Raw genomic sequence first — 24,468 nt, 5'->3', positions numbered from 1 at the left:
ACTACCAAAAAAGGCAGATGTAGGGAAATAGAGAGAGTGCATGCCATAATGACAAGTTGGAATGGTTATGGGTTGCAGGAACAAAATGAGAAGAATTTGCCCTTGAGGGTCCTACTGTGCCAGAACAGAAAGTCCACAGAAAGATTGTAGAATCTCCCTCCTTGGAGGTTTCCAATTCTCAGATGGGTAAGTCCCTAAGCAACCTCTTTTAGGTTACAAACTGGAATTACTTAAGTTGGAGGTTGGACCACAGACCTCCACCCCGTGGATGTTCCTTCAGGCAAAAAATATTCTGTGATTCTATGAAATCGTCTCTTGATTGTCAAAGAACACAAAGTATATAGACATTTAAACTGGATATGACACTTCAGTACTACTTTTTGCTATAAACATCCCATTGTATTTCTTTCATGCTGGGCAAAGTGAAAATAACTAATGTAAAGTGTCCCTGTCTGAAGGTCTCCAGTATGTATAGCTAAGACACACAAAAAAGGCAGGAAGATAAATATATTGAAGGGTACTGTTATTTACTCAAGGATCAGTGGAATAGTACAAGAATACTGTTAGAGGCAGAGTTAAGATGTGTACCATTGAGCAATATTCTAGGGAAAAAAACCCATTTTCTTTATGCTGTTAAAATGCAACACTTCTCTCATAGGTATAATTAAAAATATAAGTTTTCCAATGTAATCATTTGCCAATGAGCTGATACAGACATTCCTATACAGTCATTAACAACTACAGTTACAATTTTTGGGCTTGCCAATTACAGTTTCATTAGGATATCTTGGAAATGCAGAAGAAAAGGAGGAAATGGTGGAAAAGCTGGCAGAAGCAAGGAGTGGCAATGGGCAGCAGAAAGCCATAGAGGAAAAGAAGGAGGAGGCAATGGAGAAGGTGACAAAAGAAGTTCCAAAGGGCTGCAGCAGAAGCAGAGAAGGAGGAGGTGACAGAGGAAGTGATGTAGGAAAGGAAGCAGAAGAAGGTGGTAGAAGAGAAGAAGATGGTGAATGAGATGACAGAGTAGGTGACAGAAGAAGCTGGAAGAAGGTGGTGAATAAGAGAAGGTGGAGGGAGTGGAAGGTGGCAGAGGCCAAAGGGTGGAAGTCATGGAATGGTGTGGTGGTGAAATGCAGTGGTAAAGGCAGTGAGACAGGAGGCAGCTTCAGCATATGGAGGCAGTGGCTGATTAATTCAGCAGTGGAAGGTGGCAGCAGTGGGAGGTGGCAGAAGGCAGCAACAGGAGGCAGTGATAAAATGTGACAGCAGACTGCACTGACAGGAGCTGGTGGTAGCAGAAAGCAGTGGAGGAAGACAGCAGAGACAGGCGGCGCATGAAGCCAGCAGTGGTGGAAGGAGCCTTCAAAAAATGGTGGTGGAAGAAGACAGAAGAAGGTGGAGGTGGCAGAAGGAAGGCATTTTGCGTTGGAAGGTGGCTGTGGCAGATGAAGGCAACAGAAGCTGGCAGAAAAATAGAAGGAGGAGGCAATGGTGGAGGAAACAAAAAAAGACAGAGGAAAAAAGCCACAGAATAAAGAAGAAGGAAATGGAGGAGGCAAAGAAAAAATATTGTAAGAAGAGAAGGAGAAGGCTACAGACAAGGCAATGAAGGAAGGTGGCAGAAGACATTGGAAGAAGAGAAAAAGGAGGATGTGAAAGAAGGCAATGGAAGAAGGTGCTGGAATTAGGAACGAAGGAAGTGATGAAGAATGTGACGAGGTAAGTGATGGAAGAAGACACCAGAAAAATGTGGTGGAAGAAAAGGAGGGTGTGATGGTACAGGTGACAAAAGAAGATGGCAGAGGAAAAGAAGGCAGAGGGAATGGAGAAGGTGGTGGAATAAAGTCTCAGAAGAAGGCAGCAAAAACCCAGATGGAAGACTTGATGGAAGAAGGTGCTGGAAAAAGAGTAGGAGGTGATGGAACAAGGCAGTGTGAGAAGGCCACAGAAGAAAGCAGAGGATGAAAGTGGTAGAAGGTGGTGTAAGAAGAAAAGGAGGAGGAGACAGAAGAGGTAGAATAGAATAAGGAAGTAGAAGAAGGGGGCAGCAGAAAGGAAGGAGGAGGCAATGAAAGAAAATGTTGGAAGATTTGGAGAAGATGAGGGAGGAGATGGAGGAGGTGACTGCTCTTATTTTGCCTGGCATAGAGTTAATTTTCTTCTTAGTAGTTAGTACAGCACTATGTTTTCAATATGAGGATAATATTGATAACACCCTGATGTTTTGGTCATTCCTATGTAGTGCTTACTCCACATCAAGGACATTTCAGCTTTCCATGCTCTACCAGCAAGAAGGTGAACATGGGGGGAGCATAGCCGGGAGAACTGACTCTAACTGGCCATCAGGATATTCCACACCACAGAACGTCATCCTTAGAATGCAAACTGGGAGGAGTTGGGCAGACAGAACTAATCACTGCCCAGACACAGGCTGAGCATCGCTCAGCAGGTAGTAAGCAATTGCACTTGGTTTTTTTGGTGTTTTCTTTTCTGTTATTGTTATACTTTTTTCTTAAGAATGAAACAGTTTTCATCTCAAGCCACAAAGGTTTTTGTTTTTTTTTTTTCCCCTGATTCTTCTCCCCATCCAGCTGGAGGATTGGAAGTGAGGGAGTGAGTGAGCAGCTGCATTGTACCTAGTTGCTGGCTGCGGTTAAAGCATAATGATTCTTTTTTGGTGCCAGTGTGGGGCATGAAGGGTTGAGATAACTACAGATCTGACCAAAGGGCAATGAAACAAAATAATTTTTGCATATTTACAAAAAAAAAAAAAAAAGCAAAAAAAAAAAAAAAAAAAGCATTCATTTTTATCAGCTTATGATACGATAGAATTCCTAGTCTTTAAACTAATCTAATCTGTGTGCTCAGCATTGCTGTCACCTCTATGTTTTGGGAGCCACCTATTGGGAACTATTAATAATTACATGCTTTCCTTTTCTCCTTGCAGAGCCAATATAGGGAGGAACTTCCTTCCTTCCTTCCTTCCTTCCTTCCTTCCTTCCTTCCTTCCTTCCTTCCTTCCTTCCTTCCTTCCTTCCTTCCTTCCTTCCTTCCTTCCTTCCTTCCTTCCTTCCTTCCTTCCTTCCTTCCTTCCTTCCTTCCTTCCTTCCTTCCTTCCTTCCTTCCTTCCTTCCTTCCTTCCTTCCTTCCTTCCTTCCTTCCTTCCTTCCTTCCTTCCTTCCTTCCTTCCTTCCTTCCTTCCTTCCTTCCTTCCTTCCTTCCTTCCTTCCTCCCTCCCTCCCTCCCTCCCTCCCTCCCTCCCTCCCTTCCCCCCTTCCCTCCCTTCCTCCCTTCCCTCCCTTCCTGTCTCCCCCCTCCCTTATGTGAATGCAGGGGGCGGTGGGGGGGAGTTGCTTGGAGACAAAGAGAACCACTCATTCGATGTTCATGTGGCAACAGAGAGAGGTTATTCTTCAGCTCTTCTTTATAAAGGGCTTTTGAAAAACCCGGTCTGGATAGCTCATTTGTCTGATCTTCTACACCCCAAATCCTATCCACTATCAGTGGTGTTGCTTGCAGCTTAGGAAGGAACATAATTGGTTGAAGTTCCTGTCAGTTAACCCAGGGGCTAGTTTATGGATCTGGCTCTGTAGCTGAATTCATTTGCCCAGTACAAGCCAGCTTGTACTGTGATACAATGTGGCAACACTCCTACTTTCCCAGTTCCTTCTCCACCAAAACTGGAGACTGTACCTTGGCTGCTACAGCCTTGCTTGGCCACATTCTCTAGATGCCTGGTTTCTCTGCCTTGGAAGCAAGAAGAGTGCAGGAAGAAATTATACCAAAGCAACTGGAGAATTTCCAGGACACAGGGAAATTTTGCTCAAAGGCTGGAGAATAAAATGTGCATCACCATCCGTTGCTGTCTGGATCAGATTTAAATAATGATGCAAGCAATATAGAAATGAGCTTTAGGGGAAGGAAGACATAAGCATCTCTGTCTAGGTATCCTTTCTGAGAGACAGAGAGAGAGAAGAGAATTTGTGTGGAAAGCAGTGTTCTGAGTAGTCTTTATGTTTCTCAGGAAAGACAGGCATTTTACTTCCCCAGCAAACCCTTTATAACTCAGAATCATTAGGGCAAGCGTTCCCATCATTTAAGCCCTATCTCCACTTCCACATATACCTGAACAAGAACAGCCCAGCAACACTGTCAGATAAATCCACCTTCTAACACATATCTTTCTCAGGTCAGACTTGACCTGTGCCTTCCCATGCTGCTCAAAAGGAGCTGAGATGCTCCTAGGAGACCTTCTGCTGCATCAAATGAATGCATGAGTTTGGGTAACTCTCCAAACCTTTGCAGGATTTAAGCAACCCTGACTTTCCTTCTCTGGGTGACGAGTGACAGGTTGGCAGAAGGGGGAGGGTCCAGAGAGGTACGTAATCATCTTTGGTCTCTTGCTGGGCTGTAGTAGCAGGGAACATTCCAACACCAGGCCATTCCAGGGGACAAGGGAGATTGGATCGGATGTCCTTCAACCTCATAGCCCTCCTAGGATTTTTCTTCCATGTGTCCCTTCTCTTTCAGAGGTTATGTAAATGTTTTGCATCCATAAAAACCTGTGGAAAGGACTTCATAGCTTTCCTAAAAGAGAGGAAGTGTCCTTTGCTTGCTCTCTGAACAAGCCACCCCCACCGAGTTTTGCATGCTACTCCCTAAGAGACAATAAGCAATCCATCATTCCCCAGGCTTCCGAGGCCACTCACAATTTTATAAATCCCTATGATGTCCTACATCCTCTTTCTCTCTAGGACACTAAGAATCTATGCCTTTGGCAAGGGCAGAAATAAAAGAAAAGCATTGTGGCCATAGGTTAAAGAGAAATACAGGCATAGAGAACAAGGCAAGAGGCTGTGACAGCAGTTTTGTTCAGGTGTGCAAAGATGGATGATAAGAAGCTTTGGAGAATGTACCAGCTTCTCCCAGAAAGGAGACAGGTGGGAAGAGAGAATCAATGCAACCTGTACCACCAAGTTCTGTGAGGTATAAAAGGACTACCCTCAGAAACCTGATTTATGCTCCTAGGAAGCTTTATCTCTGTCAGCCCATGGTTTTACCAGGTTTCTCTTTCCCAGGATCTTGCATCAGCCTGGACAAATATATTTCCTTTATTTGAGTCCTGTGATGATACAGCTGACTGAAATATTTCAACTAGGAACATGAAGTTCTAGAAGTACAAGCTGCCATTGCTTGTCCATTAATAATACCTAACGCAGGTGCTCTTCAGTCACCATCCCTCCCCCTTTCTGTACCCCTGGAGCCACCAGCTTTCTACTGCAGCATTACTACACGAAATGAGAAACTTTGCAACAACAGATGTACACCCTTGAGGGCGTTCTTTGAAAGAGCCTGCAAAAAAGGTTACACTGGGTCTATGGAATGTTCAGCAGCATATCTGATGACAACGCTTGTCTATGCCAATGGCATGTTTTGGACAAAGGAAATAGAAATTTCAAAATAAACACTATAGTAAACTGGAAATTTTTCTTGATCCACTTAGTTATGATGGGATTGAACAGCTTTGGTAATTTTTGACCCTCTTAGTCCTATTATGGACATTTTCCTTTCCCACAGGAAGCTTCTAATTCCTCTTTCTTTCACAGAATAAAACATGCTTGTAAGAAAGCTGTGCATTAATACCAGTTTAAAGGCCAACAGAATTCATGTACCACCTTGGAGGAGTCCCTGGCCTTGGACTTGTACTTTAACATGAAGGAAAATTTCCCTCCTGACAGTGACACAGTGCGTATCAGTCCTCCAGGGTCCATAAAAAAATTAACCAAGAAATGGAAAGGAAGAGTATTCCTCTTTAGTCTCTCAAGCTATTCCAACATGTCCAAACATAGAGGATTCTCTTCAATGTCTCTGGAGAGAATCCTGTGTCTTTCAGGAGCTAACATGATGAAGTTGGCAGCTGCTTGGAGAAGGAACATGATTATTCAGCAAAGCATTAAGCTTTAGTAAACTTTGTGTCATGACAGAAATCCCCACTCCAGCAGGGAGGGATTTCAGAAAATCTCACTATTTGTGTTCACAGGATTATTGCTCATCTACATTACACTCATAAACATCAGCATTGTACTGAAATTCTTGTGTGGCAAAAATCAGTCAATAGAATATTCCAAAGATGAATAAAAGCATGGTTTGGTACATAGGCAGACATTTTAATACAGGTTAGCAGAGAGAAATTAGAAAAGGGAAATGCTGGGCATTCCCACATTTGAACTATTTAACTTGGGAAGCGGGAGGAGGGCACAGGATTGTTTTTCTATCCTCCCTTTTGAAATTACAATGGAGGGATTTTATTTAGCAAAACACTGTGTTGCATATGATAAAACCACACATTATTCAAGAAAAGAAATTTGCAGAAATAAACCGAACAAAGTTAATCACTGGGTTTGCTGGATTTCTTTTTTTTTTTTTTTCCCAAATAAATGCAATATAACATTCTATCCACTACCTAAAATACGCAACTTTGGGTAAAAATGTGCATTTGAAAGGAAGATACCATCAGCACTGAGGAATCTGAAAGAGGTTTGAGAGTTGTTATTCCTGTTATACAGGTGCTGTGTATAAGAATGAGACAGACAATCAACTACACATCATCCAAAGCCAAAAGGTATTTTTAGATTGAAGGCTACCTTACAGAATAATTAAAATAGCTCTCTATCTTAGCAGAGGTTTATGATTAACGGGTATGTTATTTGTACATTCTACCAATACCTGCTAATGCCCACATTTGGATCTTCAAATTTTCCACTGTGTACCTTTTGTCTGGAGAAAACCTTGGGCTAGAGATAAGACCATCACCAAAAACATATTTCTAGCAGCTTCCAAGTCCAGTCAACCAGTCTGGGTTTGAGGTTGAATCAAGACCATGAAGTGTCTGCTGCTTCTCGCCTTTATTGGGGTGGCTGGTGAGTATATTTTTAATTTTTATTTCTGTCATTTAATAGGAAGCTGATTTTCTGAGCAAAACTGCAAGGTAGCCTATTGTGGGAAAGCCAAGTCCAGTTTTAACTTGCACAAGTCAGACTCCTGCAACTTCCATCTTCTGTCTGTTCATAATGCTTTGTGCCACAAGCTGGGGAATGAATGCCTTCATAGGGCTTCCTGACCTAGCTATGGAGATGTGGCCACAGCTTCAGAAAAAGGCTGCCTCCTTCTTCAGGACTATGGAGTGCACAGGGAATAGTTCTGGCCGAGGAAGTTCTAAAGCACCTGCAAAAGTTTGGACCCTCAGTGGGTGCTCCAAGAAAATATCACTGCACACTTGCTTTTGCTTTTTCCCTCAGTCAACCCTTGACTGTTTCAGAGGATGGGATCTAGGGAAAGACACACCCGTGATCCGATCCAACAAGAACATTTCTGTGTCCCTATGTTCCCTCAGGGAGTAGCCAGCAGGGCTTTACTTGCAGGCACCAGTGTAAGTCTGATCCCCTTCTTTGAGGGTGCAGCAAATGCACGTGCCTTAGAGCTGCCCACCAGTGCTGCCCTGAGTGTCCATAGAGGGGGAGCCTACAAGTGAGGGGCTGCAGACAGGCAGTCAGAGGGCAGATTACAGCCACATTACCTTAGGCCAGCTGTTGACACATGGCACTTCTTGTCCCGCAGTTGCCTTCCCCACCTTTGCTGAAGATGATGATGACAAGATTGTGGGAGGCTACACCTGTGCAAAGAACTCTGTGCCCTATCAGGTGTCCCTGAATTCTGGATATCACTTCTGTGGAGGTTCCCTCATCAGCAGCCAGTGGGTCCTGTCAGCTGCTCACTGCTACAAATCGTGAGTGGAAAAGTTACATCCTTCTATAACCTACTTCTGGCTTCCAGTTTGCTTCTAGCAGGAATTCTGAGCCATGAGACAGAAATATGTAAGTGCCTCCATACTTACCGGAGACTGCCAAGGGATGGGTGGATCATTCAGGAAGCCAGGCTGAGGCATCCTGAGGGGTTTTCCTCTTCTGCAAATGTTCCTGGGAAGGCAGAGCATTTTCTGAAATAACAATGGGATAATCAAGCAGAGAATTCTGGGCTGTGATTTCTTGTCAATTGCATGAATCTTGCTAAGGCATTCTCCCCGGAGACCAGGAAGAGGATTGAGGTCAGGCTGGAGCTGTTTGCTTTGTCCCAGAAGATTTGTATCTAGTGTTGCTCTGTATTCAACTGCTGTCATGTATTTACAAACCTGCAGAAATTCACCACCCATGCAAGGAGTGGGTTAAGATCTCAGTGTGGATCCCCAGGGCTCCCTGCAGGACAAGAAAGATCCGCAGCCCCAGAAGGCTTCTGTGGCAGTGATGTCAGAGCGAGTGCACTCAGTGACAGGGAGGTTTCTCTCAACCTGCCGTAGCAGTAAAGGACACGCTGTGGCTTCTGTTTTCCAGTCGCATCCAAGTGCAGCTCGGGAAATCTAACCTGGAGGCCACCGAATCCACGCAGCAGTTTATCAACTCTGCTAAAGTCATCCGCCACTCTGGCTACAGCCCCTACACCCTGGACAATGACATCATGCTCATCAAGCTGGCCACCCCAGCCACGCTCAACAAAGCTGTCCAAACCATTGCTCTGCCTACCAGCTGCGTGGCCACCGGCACCACCTGCCTGATCTCTGGCTGGGGCAACACTCTCAGCAGTGGCAGTGAGTACTCTGGGGGAACGTACAGACCCTTGGGGCCCAGGACAGTCTCTAAGACCTGGCCATTAACCCTCAACAGGACAGGCTAAAACACAGGGAAGTGCTGTGGGACAGGTTTTTTGAGTGACGTAACCATGTAGGGACTGCACAGTGGATTCAGCTAATGTCAACAGAGTTGTCAATTCTCTGAGAATAAGGGTGAAGTCTGGGACTGTGGATCTAGAATTTCTACTAGAGACATCCATTCTCTCACACCAATGGTCAGAGATGTGCCTGGTGAGTGGTGTCTATTCCACTGATGACATCTAAACCTGCACCAGGGGAGAGGATGGTTTTCCTGAGGCTCAGGTTTCTTCCAGTGTATGTATCACAAGAGAGGGCCCTCTCTTGCCAACTGATGAACTTCCAGGTACAGAAAAGTTTAGGTGGCTGCAGTGTAGAATGGTGGGCCCATGGGTAGAATTTCTTCCGAATCTCCGCAGAAGGGTCCCATGCTGTACTTACTGTTGACAGGAAGCAGGATGGCTGCTAGAACAGGGTGCCCATCATTTGCTTTTCTGCTAAGATCTTCTCTGAGCTCTGAAAAGGACTCAGCAATGCCATCAACCATCTTTCCCTATTTCTTTGTAGTCAACTACCCGGACGAATTGCAGTGCCTGAAGGCTCCGGTCCTCTCTGCTGCCGACTGCTCTGATGCCTACCCTGGGCAAATTACCAAGAACATGATGTGTGTAGGATTCCTGGAGGGAGGAAAAGACTCCTGCCAGGTAAATCATCTGCCTCTCCTTTCCCAGTCATTTCTCTCCTGCCTTTTCCCAGCTGAAGAGGTCTTCACATTACAGAGTCAGCTATACTCACTGCACTGGTAACTTGGAGTTTTTGAATGACAGCAGAGGCTTCAGGCACACGTATCCGGAAAGTTTGCTAAGTACTGCATCCAGCAAAAACAGGCAGCTGACTTGTCCTTAGCTGTGGTGCCCTTGGAGCTCAAGTCAGACATGGTAGCATCAGGTGCAGAGTGTGAATGAGGAACAGCTTTTGTAGAACTTTTGTACAGAGTACGCCGGGAGGGGCTTCCTCCAGAGTCAGTGACCTCAGGGATCTCTGGCTCATTGCTTAGGCTGATGCCATTTGCTGAATATCCATACCCTTTGTGTGCACAGGGAGATTCCGGCGGTCCTGTGGTCTGCAATGGAGAGCTCCAGGGCATTGTCTCCTGGGGTATTGGATGTGCCCAGCAGGGCTATCCCGGAGTTTACACCAAGGTTTGCAACTACGTCTCCTGGATCCAGTCCACCATTGCCTCCAACTGAGATGCTTGTTTGGTGGGACATGTATTTTCTCATCATCATTTCTATTCTTTTGTGTCTGGACAAGCAAAAATTATGAGAAATTAATAAAGACTTTCAGGCACCCCTACTAGGTGCTTTGTTTGTCTGGGAATTTCCAAAGGCTGTTATATGGAGCACATAGATAATGAATGCCACACAGGAGGAAGTACTTAATATTTAACTGGAAGCGTCCTGGAAAACTTTACAGACTCATTTTTAGAAGACTTTCCGTCAGTTATTTTCTGTTGTTTCTGAAAACTTTCATTTATGTCAGTTACTACACATTTCTCACTTTGAAAAGGCCAGTTCAGGCTTCTGCCTCCTCCTTCTGTAGCACTCTAGTCCATTCACTGTGGAGGATGCTGCATGCTTCTAAACACAAGGGCTGCCCTGAATTACCTACATTTCATTATCCTCAATGCAAAGGACAGTGGAGGGGCTCAGAGGAATATGATGCTCACCTAAATTTTCATAATCCATCAAGAACAGAAGCTGGAAATTCCTTACTGGAGTGTGAAGCACAGCCTTGGTCAGGGGAGCTGCAGCACATGCCATAGATGTGGGGACACAGAGCTCCTGTCTGGAGCTCAAGTTCTTGTGGCTTAAGTCCAGTCAGCCACTATGTGTTACAGCCACTCACTCACTACCCCCTTCCTCTGGTGGGATGGGAAAAAGGGTAGAACTTACAGGTTGAGATCCAAACAGAGCAATAATGGGAGTAAATAAAAAGGAAAAGAGAGAGAAATAAAAGTAATGCAAATCCATGTGATGCACAATACTCCCCACTCACTGACCCTGCGCCCAGCCCATTCCTGAGCAGTGACAGGCGGCACCTGGCCAGCTCCCCTCAGTTTCCATACTGAGCATCACATTGAATGGGAGGAAATAGCCTTTTAGCCAGTCTGGGTCTGCTGTCCTGTAAATGCTCCCTTCCAGCTGTTTGTGCACCTGTTCTCCGGCAGAGCATGAGACACTGTAAAGTCTTGGGTTTGGAGTAAGCAGTGCTTATCTACAACAAAAACTCTGTTATCACCATTATTCTCATAGTGAATTCAGAACACAGCACTGCCACAGTCTCCACCTGTTAATCCTGCCTCCTGCTTAGCACTTGCATACAGGTTTCCTCAGGACTTCCATGGAAACTTCTCCTTCAATGAAACACTAAATTGGGTGACACCCCACGAGCCTTCTCCTTCCCAGCATTATGAGACAGAAGTTCCACCAGGGATCCTCACCCATTTCCACTTGTTTCTCCTTCCCTATTGTCAGGCAGATCTCTAGGCACATGAAGGAGAAGAATGAGGGAAATCTGCTCCCAGCAGACCTCGTCAGGCCTTGACAGAAAGGCCTGTCACTCCTTCCCTGTGTCCCTTTCACTCTTGCCACTGTTCCAGATGTTATTTATCTCGGTGCCCATTGGGTTCCCCAGCTATCCCATGCAAACTTTGTGGAGCAGAGGACACATGGATTTTCTTCAGAGCAGAAACACCTGAGGGCGCAGTGCAGAGGCTGCAGTGGCCTGGGTCTCCTCAGCCTGTGAGCAGAATAGCACAGAGGAGCCCCTGGCAGAGCATGAGTGAATGAAATTGCACTGTACAGCTGCTTGCTAGACCCCAGTGCTCTCACTGCCTGAATCCCAGCGGCAGCCTCTACACCCCACTGGAGGACAAGCTCGGTCCTGCCAAACTCCTTGTAGAGGCCAATTCTCAGGGCAGAGGGGGCAATGGCACAGATGCTCTCTGTCAGTCCCCAGGGTTCCCAGCCAGCCAATGCCTTCTCTCATTTCTTGGCTGGCCCCACCCCGAGATGTCTCACACTCACTCACTGCTCCCACTCCACATATCTTTGGGCAGCCACAAGAGGCAGGTTGCTGAGAGGGTAGGGGCATTTCCCCCATGGTTCTCTGCTGGTTCTTTTTGGCCATGCTGGCCCCTCTGGGTAAGTGAACTCAACGCAGCCCTGAGCACCTCCACTGACCCCGCTGCTGCTCTCCCAGCTGTGTAGCCAGTTTCTGGCATTGCTTCCTTCTGCAGAGCTTTCTACATTGTGGAAAAGCAGTCAATGTGTTGGGCAGGAATCCCTGAATCTTCTGCAATGGCCATCTAAGAATTGGTCATTCTTTCTGCAGCCCGTAGATGGTTCCTGGTTCTGGTCCAAACTGTCCAGGAATGCATCTTGCCTATTGAGGAGAGATTGGAAATTCACCTGCTGATCTGAAGAGCTGTCCCATGCCTTGAACTGCTCCCTTGGCCGCCCTAGTTCTACCCACCCTTTCCCTACCAACCCACAGTGCCTAGTTCAAATTTTTCTCATTTTTTCCTTCTCCTCACTGCTCCTACTTTTCCTTTCCAGTATTAGCCCTGGAACGGTCTCCAGACATGGTGATAAAAGAAGGCCAGTCCGTGAATCTGGAATGTTCCAAGAAGAAATCCTCCAGCACAGCTATGTACTGGTTCATGCTGCCCTCAGAGAAGAATTCCAGTCTGACCCTACTGGCTTCTGCAGTAGAAGGTGGTAACCCAGCGGTGGAGAAGGGTTTTGAGAGCCATTTCAAGAGCAGCAAAATAAAAGGAGACAGAATCACCCTCTCAATAGAACATGCCTTTCTCAATGATTCTGGCACATACTACTGTGCTGAGGGTGAGCACAGTGGTGATACTGCTCAGGGAGCTGAGCACAAACTTCTTCCTGCATATACAGGACCTGCTTTCCACCCTGTGGGTGCTGTATGTGGCAGGGTGATCACTTCTCACTCATTAGCTCCTCTGCTTCCTAGCCTTGCCTTCCTCCTCTTCCCAGATGCTGACAATTTATTTGTCCAGCTTTTTCCCCTTTCCACTCCAGGCCTCCCTCTACCTCTAAGTCTTAATTGCACTACACTTGCTTCTCTCAGCCCTTCTCCTCCTCTCTGTCTCCCTTCCAATCCCTACCTTCTTTTTTTCTGTCTTCATTCTGCACTCCTTTGACTTCATCTTACTTAACTCCAGTCAACCCTGCTCATAATTCTCACTGTCAAACTCATCAAGTGCTTGTGTGGGAAGTTCTTGGTGCACCTGTAGATAAAGGCAAGGCCTGGCAGGTGTGGAAGTAGCCAGTACCATGTGGGAGCTGCCCACACGCTCCTCTGTTACAACGACTTGTCTGTGGTTGTTCTGTGGCCAAGGAATATGAACAGCAGAGCACAAGCCTGTGCTTACTCAGGTAAAGTGTTATGTGAATCCCTAACTCCTCCATGTAGAGTGGTGTCTGGGGCAGGATCGACCTGCCTTCCAGCCCTTGATCCACATACAGTTTTATCTTCAGCAAACATACTACAAAAATTACAAGTTATGTTAGCAAGCTGTGCAGCTAATAGACATTTCCAACAGGTTAGAGTGTTCTGTTCATCAGGGAAGGGGTAGAGAGTCTCCTCAGGAACTTCACTGATAACAGCAAGTTAGGAGGAATTGATGATAACCCAGAGGGCTGTGCAGCCCTTCAGATGGGCCATGACAGGTTGGAGGAATGTGCAGAGAGGAACCTTCGGAAATTCCTGGTGTAGAAAAATATCCCTGTGTCCCAGCACAGGCTGGGGGCTGACCTGCTGCTGAGTAGCTCTTCAGAGAAGGACCTGGGGGTCCTGGTGGACAAGAAGCTGTCCATGAGCCAGCAATGTATCATGGTCTCCAAGAAGCCAGTGGTGTCCTGGGATGCATTAGGAAGAGCATTGTCAGCAGGGCGAGGGAGCCGAGGCTGCACTCAGGCCTGGTAAGGCAAATCTGCTGGGTTGTGTCCATTTCTGGGCTCCTTGGTACAAAAGAGAGATGGAGCTCCTGGAGAATGTTCAAGAGGGGAGATGAATGATGATTAGTAGAGTGGAGCACCTACTAGTAGATGATTTGTAGAGCGGAGTGTGCACAAAGGCTGAGGGTGCTGGGCCTGTTCTGCCTTGAGAAGGAACAACTAAGTGGCCACCTCGTCAATGTCTACAAGTATCTGAAGGGAGGGTCCCAAGAGGTGGAGCCAGGTTCTTCACTGTCATACCAAGCACTAGGTCAAAAGGCAATGGGCAGGAAATGATGCACAGAAGTTCCACCTGAATTTAAGGTCAGAGCTTTGCAATGTGAGTGATGGTGCACTGGAGCAGATTGCCCAAAGAAGTTGTGGAGTCTATTGGGAGATATCCCAGAACAATCTGGATACAATTCTGTGCCATGTGCTCTGGGATGACTCTGCTTGAGCAGAGAGTTTGGAGCAGTGACCCCCTGAGGTCCCTTCTCAGCTGGCCCATCCCATGGTTCTGTCCTGCATAACACACACCCCTGCACAGCACAGGTCTGCATGGGGCAATCCAGGTGGTTCCCACCCTGCAGATCCCCATGCTAATGTCCAAGCTTCTCAGGACCTCAACACAGGCCCCCCCCATAGCAGCCATGCCTGTTCAACATCACTAACTCCTCAAGTATTATGTTTTCTGCAAGACTCCCTCTACACTGCCCTGCCCTCTGTACACCCCAAGCCATTGGAGACCTATTGCATGGAGACATCAGGCATGGCCTCCTCTCTGCTGGAGTGCTGCTCGTGGTGTGAGGATTTGGGGTTTTTACAAAGAGTCGCCCAATCTCTTTGCTTTTTTCTCCCACTTCTGTGGAGGAATCTGGGGTCTTCCCTGAATCTTTCTAGGCAGCTTGGGGAATTGAATGCAATGGGACACGCTCAGAACTGCAGCAGAGGTCTTGGGAAAAGCTGGATGCATTGCTGCTCTCCTCTGCTGACAGGACACAAGGCTACATCTGCAAAACCCAGGACAGCCTTGAGCAACTGGATCACTTGATGTCCTGTATGGGCCAGCCTCACACTGCCATGCTCACAGCACAGCACGGATGTACAGAGTCTCCGTCAGACCTCTGTGCCCAAACTCAGTGCGCAGAAAGTACGAGTGTCTCTTCCTGCCTACAGGGATGTCCCACTGCCTTGGGCAGGTGAACAAGGCTGTGTGCAGTCAAGAGGACATGGTTTTCTCCAGCTTTGTCCATTTGTGTCCTGGTGCTCTATTGCAGAGTGCTGCAATAAAGAGGCAGAGAGCGTATCCGTTCTTCTCTGGCATGGAGAAGGTCAGTGTGTAGCAGCACATCCTGTGGGGCACAGCCTTCTCCTCAGAGATCCTTCTGAGGTGCAGGCTCTCAAGGGGCAGTCCCATTGTGGAAGCAAGGCAGCCTGTTCTCTCCTTAAGATCCCCCTTTAGAGTCACAGGAGACCCGTTACAGGAGTATTCTCTGCCAGGCTCCAAGAGACACCCGTTTGGCAGGTCAGCAGCCATTCCCACTCCTGGATATCACGTCAGACCTGACTCAGACAAGCAGTGATTCCACATTGCAGCTTGCAGGGCTGGGAGTCTGTGAGTGTGAGGGTGGCTAGGGAGGAGAAGACAAATAGCGGGACACAGACACAAATATGCATTCCTGAGATCTCCTTCTCTTCCCATCAATTTCTGCCATTTTGTGCATCCCTGTGCACACGCTCAGGCTGCCACACAGCCCCATCCTGCTCCGTGATAGCTCTGAACTATGCCACCTACTGAAATCCCACCTACTCTTGCACAGCCATGTTCACATGCAGCAGGGAGCCGGAGCAGCAGAGTACCAGCACCTCATGACTGCCTGCAGGTGTCATTCCCCACCGTTCCTGGACAGCCAACAGCCTTGTGACATTTCAGACTCCCGCTCACTCCCCTGCCCAACCACAGAGAGACGTAGCTCTTCCTCTCCACCTCTCCTCTTTACACATCTCTGTGTCTGTGCTGTCACCAGGAGCAAGTTGCTGGAAGGAGGGGATTTTCTCTATGGATTTCCAGTGGTTCCTTGTGGCCATGCTGCTCCCTGTGGGTAAGTGGGCTTCCCTTCCTCTTGAGCAGCTGCACTGGAGCTGCTGCCGCATCCTCAGCTGTGCTCCCACTTCCTGGCAGTGCCCCTTTCCCAAGGCTTCCAGGGGGGAAGGTGGGCAATGAACCGGGTGAGCCTTTCCACTAGCTATTGGATCAGGAAAGTCTGGAAGACTGAAAATTTGGTGTTTCCTGCCCTTTTTAATATTTTGCTTAACAGTATCAAAGTCATTTCTTCTCCAAACATATTTGCTGTTGCATTTGAAGCTGGTTTGGTGGGGGTTTCTTCATAATATGTATCATTTTTCAGAGAAAGACGGCACTGTCCCATAGCTTTCTGATATCCTAGTGGCATTCTATTCATGCTTCAAGGATGTGTATTTTTCTCTTGTTCAATGCATTTCACTTTCCACCTTTCATCTCCTGTCTTTCCAGGCTGGGCCCTTCAGCAATCCCCAGATACTGTCGTCCGAGTGGGAGACACCGTGACTCTGGAATGTTCTGGATTGGGGAATGTTGTCAAGACCATGTACTGGTACAAGTTACCTGTGGAGAAGGATGCCAGTATGCAGTTGGTTGTATATTCAGTGGAAGGTGGCAAAGCAGATATTGAGAAAGAATTCAAAAATCGCTTCCAGAGTAATGGGACTAGGAACAACCATTTATCTGTGAAGATAGAGCATGCCCTGCTCAATGACACAGGCACATATTTCTGTGCTGAACAAGATCCACAGAGACTCAAAGGCAGGTGCAGCATAGCACAAACCTTTCCAGGCAAACATGGATCCGTTTGCCACCAGCACACACTGAGCCCTGTGTTTGACGGAACCCCATTTCCTTACCTACCCTCCAGATCTTCAAGAAATACAGTGTATGTCTGTCTATCTGTCCATCTGTCCACCTGTCTGTCCATCTGTCTGTCTTTAGCATGGTCTCTAGCTGCTTTTCTGTTCTTTCCCATCTCTGAATCACCTTCTGACTCTGCTTTCTTCTTGTCCTCACTGTCTCACCTCATTTTTCTGCCATTCACAGACTGCTTCTCACTTTCCTCTTTTCATGTTTTTCTGTCTGTGTCCCTGACTTTCCTCTCTGTCTTCTACCTGGTCCATTCCCATTTCCTCCTTCCTTCCTCATCCATCACTCCTTCCTTACAATCTGTTCCATCAATTCATGGTGTGGGAAGCAGGATGTGGAATAGTTCACGCTGTGTTTTCCCTCTCCACCAGCTGGAAAGACAAGGCCCACAGGTGCTTGGCCCCAGTGGTCTCCAGGGAATCGGCACACAGCCCAAGTTACACCACTACCCTGTGACCTGCACACTCTGATGTTTGAGAATTGTCCCTGCCCACAGCAGGAGACTGCCCCGGTTAGCTATGGAATGTCCCTGGTGACCAGGACAAGGACCGGGAGGAAGAAGTCCGAGTGGAGTTTTCAGCAGGGATGGTTGGTGTTTTCAAGCATCTGGTCTGGCCCGTCCACCACATCTCCTGCTGCTTGCTGAAAGTCACGAGGGCTGCCCTGACTTGCTTATTCCTCTTTCTCTCCAGTTTAAAACAGAGAGCAAAGGTCTGGGGGAATCCTCACCTAATTTTTCATCATCCATCAAGAACAGAAGCTGGAAATTCCTTCCTGGAGTGTGAAGCACAGCCTTGGTCAGGGGAGCTGCAGCACATGCCATAGCTGTGGGCACACGAGCTGCTGTCTGGTGCTCAAGCTCTTGTGGTTTAAGCCCAGTCAGCCACTACGTGTTACAGCCACTCACTCACTACACCCTTCCCCTGGTAGAACTTACAGGTTGAGATCCAAACAGAGCAATAATTGGAGTAAATAAAAAGGAAAAGAGAGAGAAACGAAACTTAAGATAATCCATGGGATGTACAGTACTCCCTGCCCACTGACCCTGTGCCTAGCTGATCCCTGAGCAGCGGCAGGCAGCACCTGGCCAGCTCCCCTCAGTTTCCATACTGAGTATCATGTTGAATGGGAGGAAATATCCTTTTAGCCAGTCTGAGTCTGCTGTCCTGGAAATGCTCCCTTCCAGCTGTTTGTGCACCTGTTCTCTGGCAGAGCATGAGACACTGTAAAGTCTTGGGTTTGGAGTAAGCAGTGCTTATCTACAACAAAAACTCTGTTATCACCATTATTCTCATAGTGAATTCAGAACACAGCACTGCCACAGTCTCCACCTGTTAATCCTGCCTCCTGCTTAGCACTTGCATACAGGTTTCCTCAGGACTTCCATGGAAACTTCTCCTTCAATGAAACACTAAATTGGGTGACACCCCACGAGCCTTCTCCTTCCCAGCATTATGAGACAGAAGTTCCACCAGGGATCCTCACCCATTTCCACTTGTTTCTCCTTCCCTATTGTCAGGCAGATCTCTAGGCACATGAAGGAGAAGAATGAGGGAAATCTGCTCCCAGCAGGCCTTGGTAGAAGGTCTGTCACTCCTTCCCTGTGTCCCTTTCACTCTTGCCACTGTCCCAGATGTTATTTAACTCTGTGCCCATTGGGTTCCCCAACAATCCCATGCAGACTTTGTGGAGCAGAGGACACATGGATTTTCTTCAGAGCAGAAACACCTGAGGGCGCAGTGCAGAGGCTGCAGTGGCCTGGGTCTCCCCAGCCTGTGAGCAGAACAGCACAGAGGAGCCCCTGGCAGAGCATGAGTGAATGAAATTGCACTGTACAGCTGCTTGCTAGACCCCAGTGCTCTCACTGCCTGAATCCCAGCGGCAGCCTCTACACCCCACTGGAGGACAAGCTCGGTCCTGCCAAACTCCTTGTAGAGGCCAATTCTCAGGGCAGAGGGGGCAATGGCACAGATGCTCTCTGTCAGTCCCCAGGGTTCCCAGCCAGCCAATGCCTTCTCTCATTTCTTGGCTGGCCCCACCCCGAGATGTCTCACACTCACTCACTGCTCCCACTCCACATATCTTTGGGCAGCCACAAGAGGCAGGTTGCTGAGAGGGTAGGGGCATTTCCCCCATGGTTCTCTGCTGGTTCTTTTTGGCCATGCTGGCCCCTCTGGGTAAGTGAACTCAACGCAGCCCTGAGCACCTCCACTGATCCTGCTGCTGCTCTCCCAGCTGTGTAGCCAGTTCCTGGCAGTGTTTTATTCTGCAGAGCTTTCTTCATTGTGGAAAAGCAGTCAATGTGTTGGGCAGGAATCCCTGAATCTTCTGCAATGGCTGTCTTTTTGCCATTCTTTCTGCAGCCCGTAGATGGTTCCTGGTTTTGGTCCAAACTGTCCAGGAATGCATCTTGCCTATTGAGGAGAGATTGGAAATTCACCTGCTGATCTGAAGAGCTGTCCCATGCCTTGAACTGCTCCCTTGGCCGCCCTAGTTCTACCCACCCTTTCCCTACCAACCCACAGTGCCTAGTTCAAATTTTTCCCATTTTTTCCTTCTCCTCACTGCTCCTACTTTTCCTTTCCAGTATTAGCCCTGGAACAGTCTCCAGACATGGTGATAAAAGAAGGCCAGTCCGTGAATCTGGAATGTTCCAAGAAGAAATCCTCCAGCACAGCTATGTACTGGTTCATGCTGCCCTCAGAGAAGAATTCCAGTCTGATCCAGTTGGTTTATGCAGTCGAAGGTGGCAATGCAGTGGTGGAGAAGGGTTTTGAGAGCCATTTCAAGAGCAGCAAGATAAAAGGAGACAGAATCATCCTCTCAGTAGAACATGCCTTTCTCAATGACTCTGGCACATACTACTGTGCTGAGAGTGAACACAGTGGTGAGACTGCTCAGGGAGCTGAGCACAAACTTCTTCCTGCACATACAGGACCTGCTTTCCACCCTGTGAGTGCTGCATAAGGCAGGGTGATCACTTCTCACTCATTAGCTCCTCTGCTTCCTAACCTTGCCTTCCTCCTCTTCTCAGATGCTGACAGTTTATTTGTCCATTTTTGTCTCCTTGCCACTCTAGGCCTCCCTCTACATTTAAGTCTTACTTCCACTACACTTGCTTCTCTCAGCCCTTCTCCTCCTCTCTGTCTCCCTTCCAATCCCTACCTTCTTTTTTCTGTCTTCATTCTGCACTCCTCTGACTTCATCTTACTTAACTCCAGTCAACCCTGCTCATAATTCTCACTGTCAAACTCATCAAGTGCTTGTGTGGGAAGTTCTTGGTGCACCTGTAGATAAAGGCAAGGCCTGGCAGGTGTGGAAGTAGCCAGTACCATGTGGGAGCTGCCCACACGCTCCTCTGTTACAACGACTTGTCTGTGGTTGTTCTGTGGCCAAGGAATATGAACAGCAGAGCACAAGCCTGTGCTTACTCAGGTAAAGTGTTATGTGAATCCCTAACTCCTCCATGTAGAGTGGTGTCTGGGGCAGGATCGACCTGCCTTCCAGCCCTTGATCCACATACAGTTTTATCTTCAGCAAACATACTACAAAAATTACAAGTTATGTTAGCAAGCTGTGCAGCTAATAGACATTTCCAACAGGTTAGATTGTTCTGTTCATCAGGGAAGGGGTAGAGAGTCTCCTCAGGAACTTCACTGATAACAGCAAGTTAGGAGGAATTGATGATAACCCAGAGGGCTGTGCAGCCCTTCAGATGGGCCATGACAGGTTGGAGGGATGTACAGAGAGGAACCTTCAGAAATTCCTTGTGTGGAAAAATATTCCCGTGTCCCAGTACAGGCTGGGGGCTGATCTGCTGCTGAGTAGCTCTTCAGAGAAGGACCTGGGGGTCCTGGTGGACAAGAAGCTGTCCATGAGCCAGCAATGTATCATGGTCTCCAAGAAGCCAGTGGTGTCCTGGGATGCATTAGGAAGAGCACTGTCAGCAGGGCGAGGGAGCCGAGGCTGCACTCAGGCCTGGTGAGGCAAATCTGCTGGGTTGTGTCCATTTCTGGGCTCCTTGGTACAAAAGAGAGATGGAGCTCCTGGAGAATATTCAAGAGGGGAGATGAATGATGATTAGTAGAGTGGAGCACCTACTAGTAGATGATTTGTAGAGCGGAGTGTGCACAAAGGCTGAGGGTGCTGGGCCTGTTCTGCCTTGAGAAGGAACAACTAAGTGGCCACCTCGTCAATGTCTACAAGTATCTGAAGGGAGGGTCCCAAGAGGTGGAGCCAGGTTCTTCACTGTCATACCAAGCACTAGGTCAAGAGGCAATGGGCAGAAAATGATGCACGTGAGGTTCCACCTGAATCTAAAGTCAGAGCTTTGCAATGTGAGTGACGGTGCACTGGAGCAGATTGCCCAAAGAAGTTGTAGAGTCTATTGGGAGGTATCCTGGAACCATCTGGATACAATTCTGTGCCATGTGCTCTGGGATGACTCTGCTTGAGCAGGGAGGTTGGAGCAGTGACCCCCTGTGGTCCCTTCTTAGTTGGCTGTCCTAGGTTGACTATATGATGCTTTTATCCCAAATTGTCTGTTCTGTTTTTGCTGAATAATAAGTTTTGCACCTTTAAGACTTTTTCCAGGAGTGAAGTGGGGGTGAAGAAGCTCAGAGTTTGTTTTCAGAAACTGCACTCACTCCTCCACATTCCTGCTCCTGGACTGTGTTGTCTGCGGACAGACAGACAGCGAGACAGAGCTCTCCTTTGCTTTTTAGTTAGCTTTAGCTAGCCGAGGCAAAGAAGTTCCCTGGACTGTGGCTTTTCCTTTTCTTTGGACCTGCTCAAACCTGCTCTAGACTGAACACCCAGAAGAGCAGCAGCAGCTCCCACCTGTAGCCCAGCAGGTCAGGCCTGGGCCACGGCATTTCCAGTGCCAGAAGGCCTGATAAGAGACTGAGTGAGCTGAGCTACAGCCCAGGGAGGGGATTTTTCTGAGTTTGTCTCTCTTTTAGAGCGGCAACAAGTTTCATTGTTTAATATTGTTTAAGTTTTCTTGTTTAATAAACAGTTTTTTCCACTTTTTCTCCAAGGAAATATTTTTTCCTGAACTGGTTGGGGGGAGGGGCCAATTGAATCTGCCTTCTACCCCTCTTTGGGGGTTCTTTCCCAAATTCGCCCTGAACCAGGGCAAATATGTTTATTGGCACCCACTGCGGGGCCTGAGAAAATGGGAAAAACCTTTATTTATTGCATGTTGGTTGTGCTTACTCTGTAGTGGGTTAAAGCTGTCAGTAGCCATGTTGCTTGAATTCATAATGTCTTTTAGGGTGGAGGTCTTCATGTGGTTCTGGTCTCTTGGGTTCTTTGAAGTTTTAGTACTTTTTTGGTCACTAATATTATTGTCCCTTACACATAGTTTTTACAGTAGAGGAGCATGGATTAAAATAGCTATTACGCTTGCCTTGGTGATAGTGGTTTATAGGGAGCTTACAAAGATACTGGAGTCTGTTCAAAATATGTATGGTTTATGGTTTCTTCGTCCTACCCTGCATCCTAGTTCCAGTAGTATGTTTTGGGGGTTTAATAGTTGTCGCTGTTGAGCAGGATGGGAACGAAAGGACTCCAAGTTCGAAGGCAAAAAGAATGAACTCTGATTTATTTCAAATGCACCACTTTATATAGAGAAAACATTGTGTGGATTAATTTCATTGGTCTTAGAGTAAAAACATGTCACACAATAGGTGTGCAGTGAATGACGCACGGTAGCAGAGCATATCTATAAACAATGTGAACAACAAGATAGATTAGAGAATTATTTACATTCTTTCCCAACTGCTTCCCAGTCTCTCGCCTGGCCAGAAAACCCTTCTCTTTCTCTCTGACTGAGCTGAGAATATCCACAAATAATTGCACACGGTTTGTTAGAGGAGGAGCAGGGGATGAGGTTTTCCAGCCCCTCCTTTCCTTCTTCTCCTTTGAATCTGTTATGTCATTTTTTGAGAATGTTCAGTTTTCCCTGAATGTTAAAGAGACCATCTTTCTGGTATTCAATCTGGTAAACTTCCTTTATACAGTCTGCAGCTTCTCTAAGTGAGGGCTGAGATGTCCAGAGGAGCTGATGAGACCCCTGACCCAAGTGTAGAAAATCCTGAGTAGTGTAGAGAATAAGAAAATATGGGCCAAACCCTGAAGGAATTTTCTGACCCTGTAGAGTGGGATTTTCCACGTGAACAAATTCAGAACCCAGATGAGGTGGGGAAATACCTGAAAGAGAAGTGCCATGATGACTCTAAGGGGAAAAAGCTCATTGCAATAAGCTGGGCCCTAGCCTATGCTTATTGCACCCTGCTAGATACTGTAGGGTGGCAGATAGAGGCAGGGATGCAGGGAGATAAACCAGCAGCTACCCCAGCCACTCAGGCTGCAGCCAACACCCCAGCTACTCAAGTTGTAGCTAAAACAGACAGTAACCCTAAGCCACTGGCAGTCGCTGTGGGAAAGAAGCACACAAGCAAAACCAATTGGCCAGTGACCAACAATGATGATCCAGGGGAAGGACCCTCAAAGCCAATTACTGACACAAAAGCTAGAGTTAGAGCAACTAACATAAGATCGGAAGCCACTATTAAGTCCTATTCCCTGAAGGACCTTCGTGGCCTAAGAAAAGATTACACTCGAAGACCTGATGAGTCTATAGTTAGTTGGTTAGTCCGTCTTTGGGATGCTGCAGGCGAGGCTACAATTTTAGACAGTAATGAAGCAAGGCATTTAGGATCCCTGTCACATGATCCAGTTATTGACCAAAGCATAACGAGGGGGGCTGACTCTCAGAGTCTCTAGGCACGGGTCCTGGGAAGTGTGGCACAAAGATATCTGTGTGCAGATGATCTCTATATGCAGCAAACCCAGTGGAAGACTATAGAACAAGAAATTCAACACTTGCAAGAAATGGCAGTGGCAGAGATTGTCTTCTCAGATGATGTAACCACTGTAAATCCAGACTTCGTACCATGTACATCCATGATGTGGCGAAAACTTGTATGACTTAGGCACAAGAATATGCTTCTGCTTTAGCAATAATGAAGTGGGATGACAGTGAAGAGACCGTGCCTGATATGGCCAAGAAGCTCCGAGCATATGCAGATGCTGTACATGGCCCAACACATGCCAGAATCGCAGCGGTGGAAACACGTCCACAGAAATTAAAAGACAAGATGGAGGAGAACCACAAGAAACTCAGGGAGGAGATTAAAGAGGGTTTTCCCCAAATCTCAGCAGTACAAATCAGAAGTTCTGGTACCCAACACAGACATTTCCCAGATGGGGAAAGAAGGTACACCTCACAAGCTGAGCTGTGGTTTTTCCTGCACAATTGTGGAGAAAACATGAAGAGATGGGATGAAAAAAATCTACTGCTACTCTGACACAACGGTTGCGTGAATTGAAGAAAGGCAAGACTCCAAGAGGAAGTTTCACCAAAAGGGAAGCATCTCCAGTAGCCCATAACTGAACTGCCATATATGATGATGATGACGATATTTTCAATCTCCTTGAAGGAACCTCCAAAACATATGCCCCAGGAAAGAAGAATAACCAAGCTTAGAGGAGCCCTGCCTCTAGCCAGGTAGAGGCTAGAGAAAACCATGGTTTTTAGACTGTGTAGATTCGTTAGCCTGACACATCTGAACCACAAGAATATAAAGCTTTAGTTGACACTGGTGCGCAGCGCACATTAATCCTATCAAGATATGTGGGGATAGAATCTGTTTCTATTGCTGATGTAACAGAAGGATCACAGAATTTTACTTTAGTAGAAGCTGAGGTGAGCCTGACTG

At 47.2% G+C, this 24,468-nt stretch overlaps 2 protein-coding genes and 1 gene segment (V, D, J or C); all 3 read left to right on the top strand.

Annotated features, from left to right (window-relative positions):
- The first annotated feature begins 6,880 nt into the window (after positions 1-6,880).
- On the top strand, positions 6,881-10,057 carry LOC128803584 (trypsin I-P1-like). Its single transcript, XM_053970704.1, has 5 exons — positions 6,881-6,920; positions 7,618-7,786; positions 8,388-8,641; positions 9,269-9,405; positions 9,802-10,057. Exons 1-5 carry the CDS (start codon positions 6,881-6,883, stop codon positions 9,949-9,951), a joined length of 750 nt encoding a protein of 249 aa, XP_053826679.1. The 3' UTR covers positions 9,952-10,057.
- A 1,767-nt stretch (positions 10,058-11,824) lies between these two features.
- Positions 11,825-14,934, top strand: LOC128803149 (uncharacterized). Its single transcript, XM_053969802.1, has 3 exons — positions 11,825-11,907; positions 12,322-12,707; positions 14,632-14,934. Exons 1-3 carry the CDS (start codon positions 11,865-11,867, stop codon positions 14,932-14,934), a joined length of 732 nt encoding a protein of 243 aa, XP_053825777.1. The 5' UTR covers positions 11,825-11,864.
- Positions 14,935-15,790: 856 nt separating this feature from the next.
- Positions 15,791-17,140, top strand: LOC128803148 (T cell receptor beta variable 30-like). The segment is given in 3 exon segments: positions 15,791-15,833; positions 16,265-16,577; positions 17,056-17,140. Coding segments are annotated over 3 exon segments (441 nt in total).
- Positions 17,141-24,468: the final 7,328 nt, after the last annotated feature.

Source organism: Vidua macroura, chromosome 2 (genome assembly GCF_024509145.1).
Source record: "Vidua macroura isolate BioBank_ID:100142 chromosome 2, ASM2450914v1, whole genome shotgun sequence".
In the NCBI taxonomy this organism is placed as follows: domain Eukaryota; kingdom Metazoa; phylum Chordata; class Aves; order Passeriformes; family Viduidae; genus Vidua; species Vidua macroura.
The sequence above is the reverse complement of the archived record's forward strand: the minus strand, read 5'-3'. Positions and strand labels throughout refer to the sequence as shown.

Excerpts from the sequence above, each read along its gene's own strand:
- LOC128803584 (XM_053970704.1), top strand. The coding sequence starts at position 6,881 with ATGAAGTGTCTGCTGCTTCTCGCCTTTATTGGGGTGGCTG. Across the intron at positions 8,642-9,268 it reads CAACACTCTCAGCAGTGGCA|TCAACTACCCGGACGAATTG; the intron begins GTGAGTACTCTG and ends ATTTCTTTGTAG. Across the intron at positions 9,406-9,801 it reads GAGGAAAAGACTCCTGCCAG|GGAGATTCCGGCGGTCCTGT; the intron begins GTAAATCATCTG and ends TTGTGTGCACAG.
- LOC128803149 (XM_053969802.1), top strand. The coding sequence starts at position 11,865 with ATGGTTCTCTGCTGGTTCTTTTTGGCCATGCTGGCCCCTCTGG. Across the intron at positions 11,908-12,321 it reads GGCCATGCTGGCCCCTCTGG|TATTAGCCCTGGAACGGTCT; the intron begins GTAAGTGAACTC and ends TTTCCTTTCCAG. Across the intron at positions 12,708-14,631 it reads TGGGTGCTGTATGTGGCAGG|GCAGCTTGGGGAATTGAATG; the intron begins GTGATCACTTCT and ends GAATCTTTCTAG.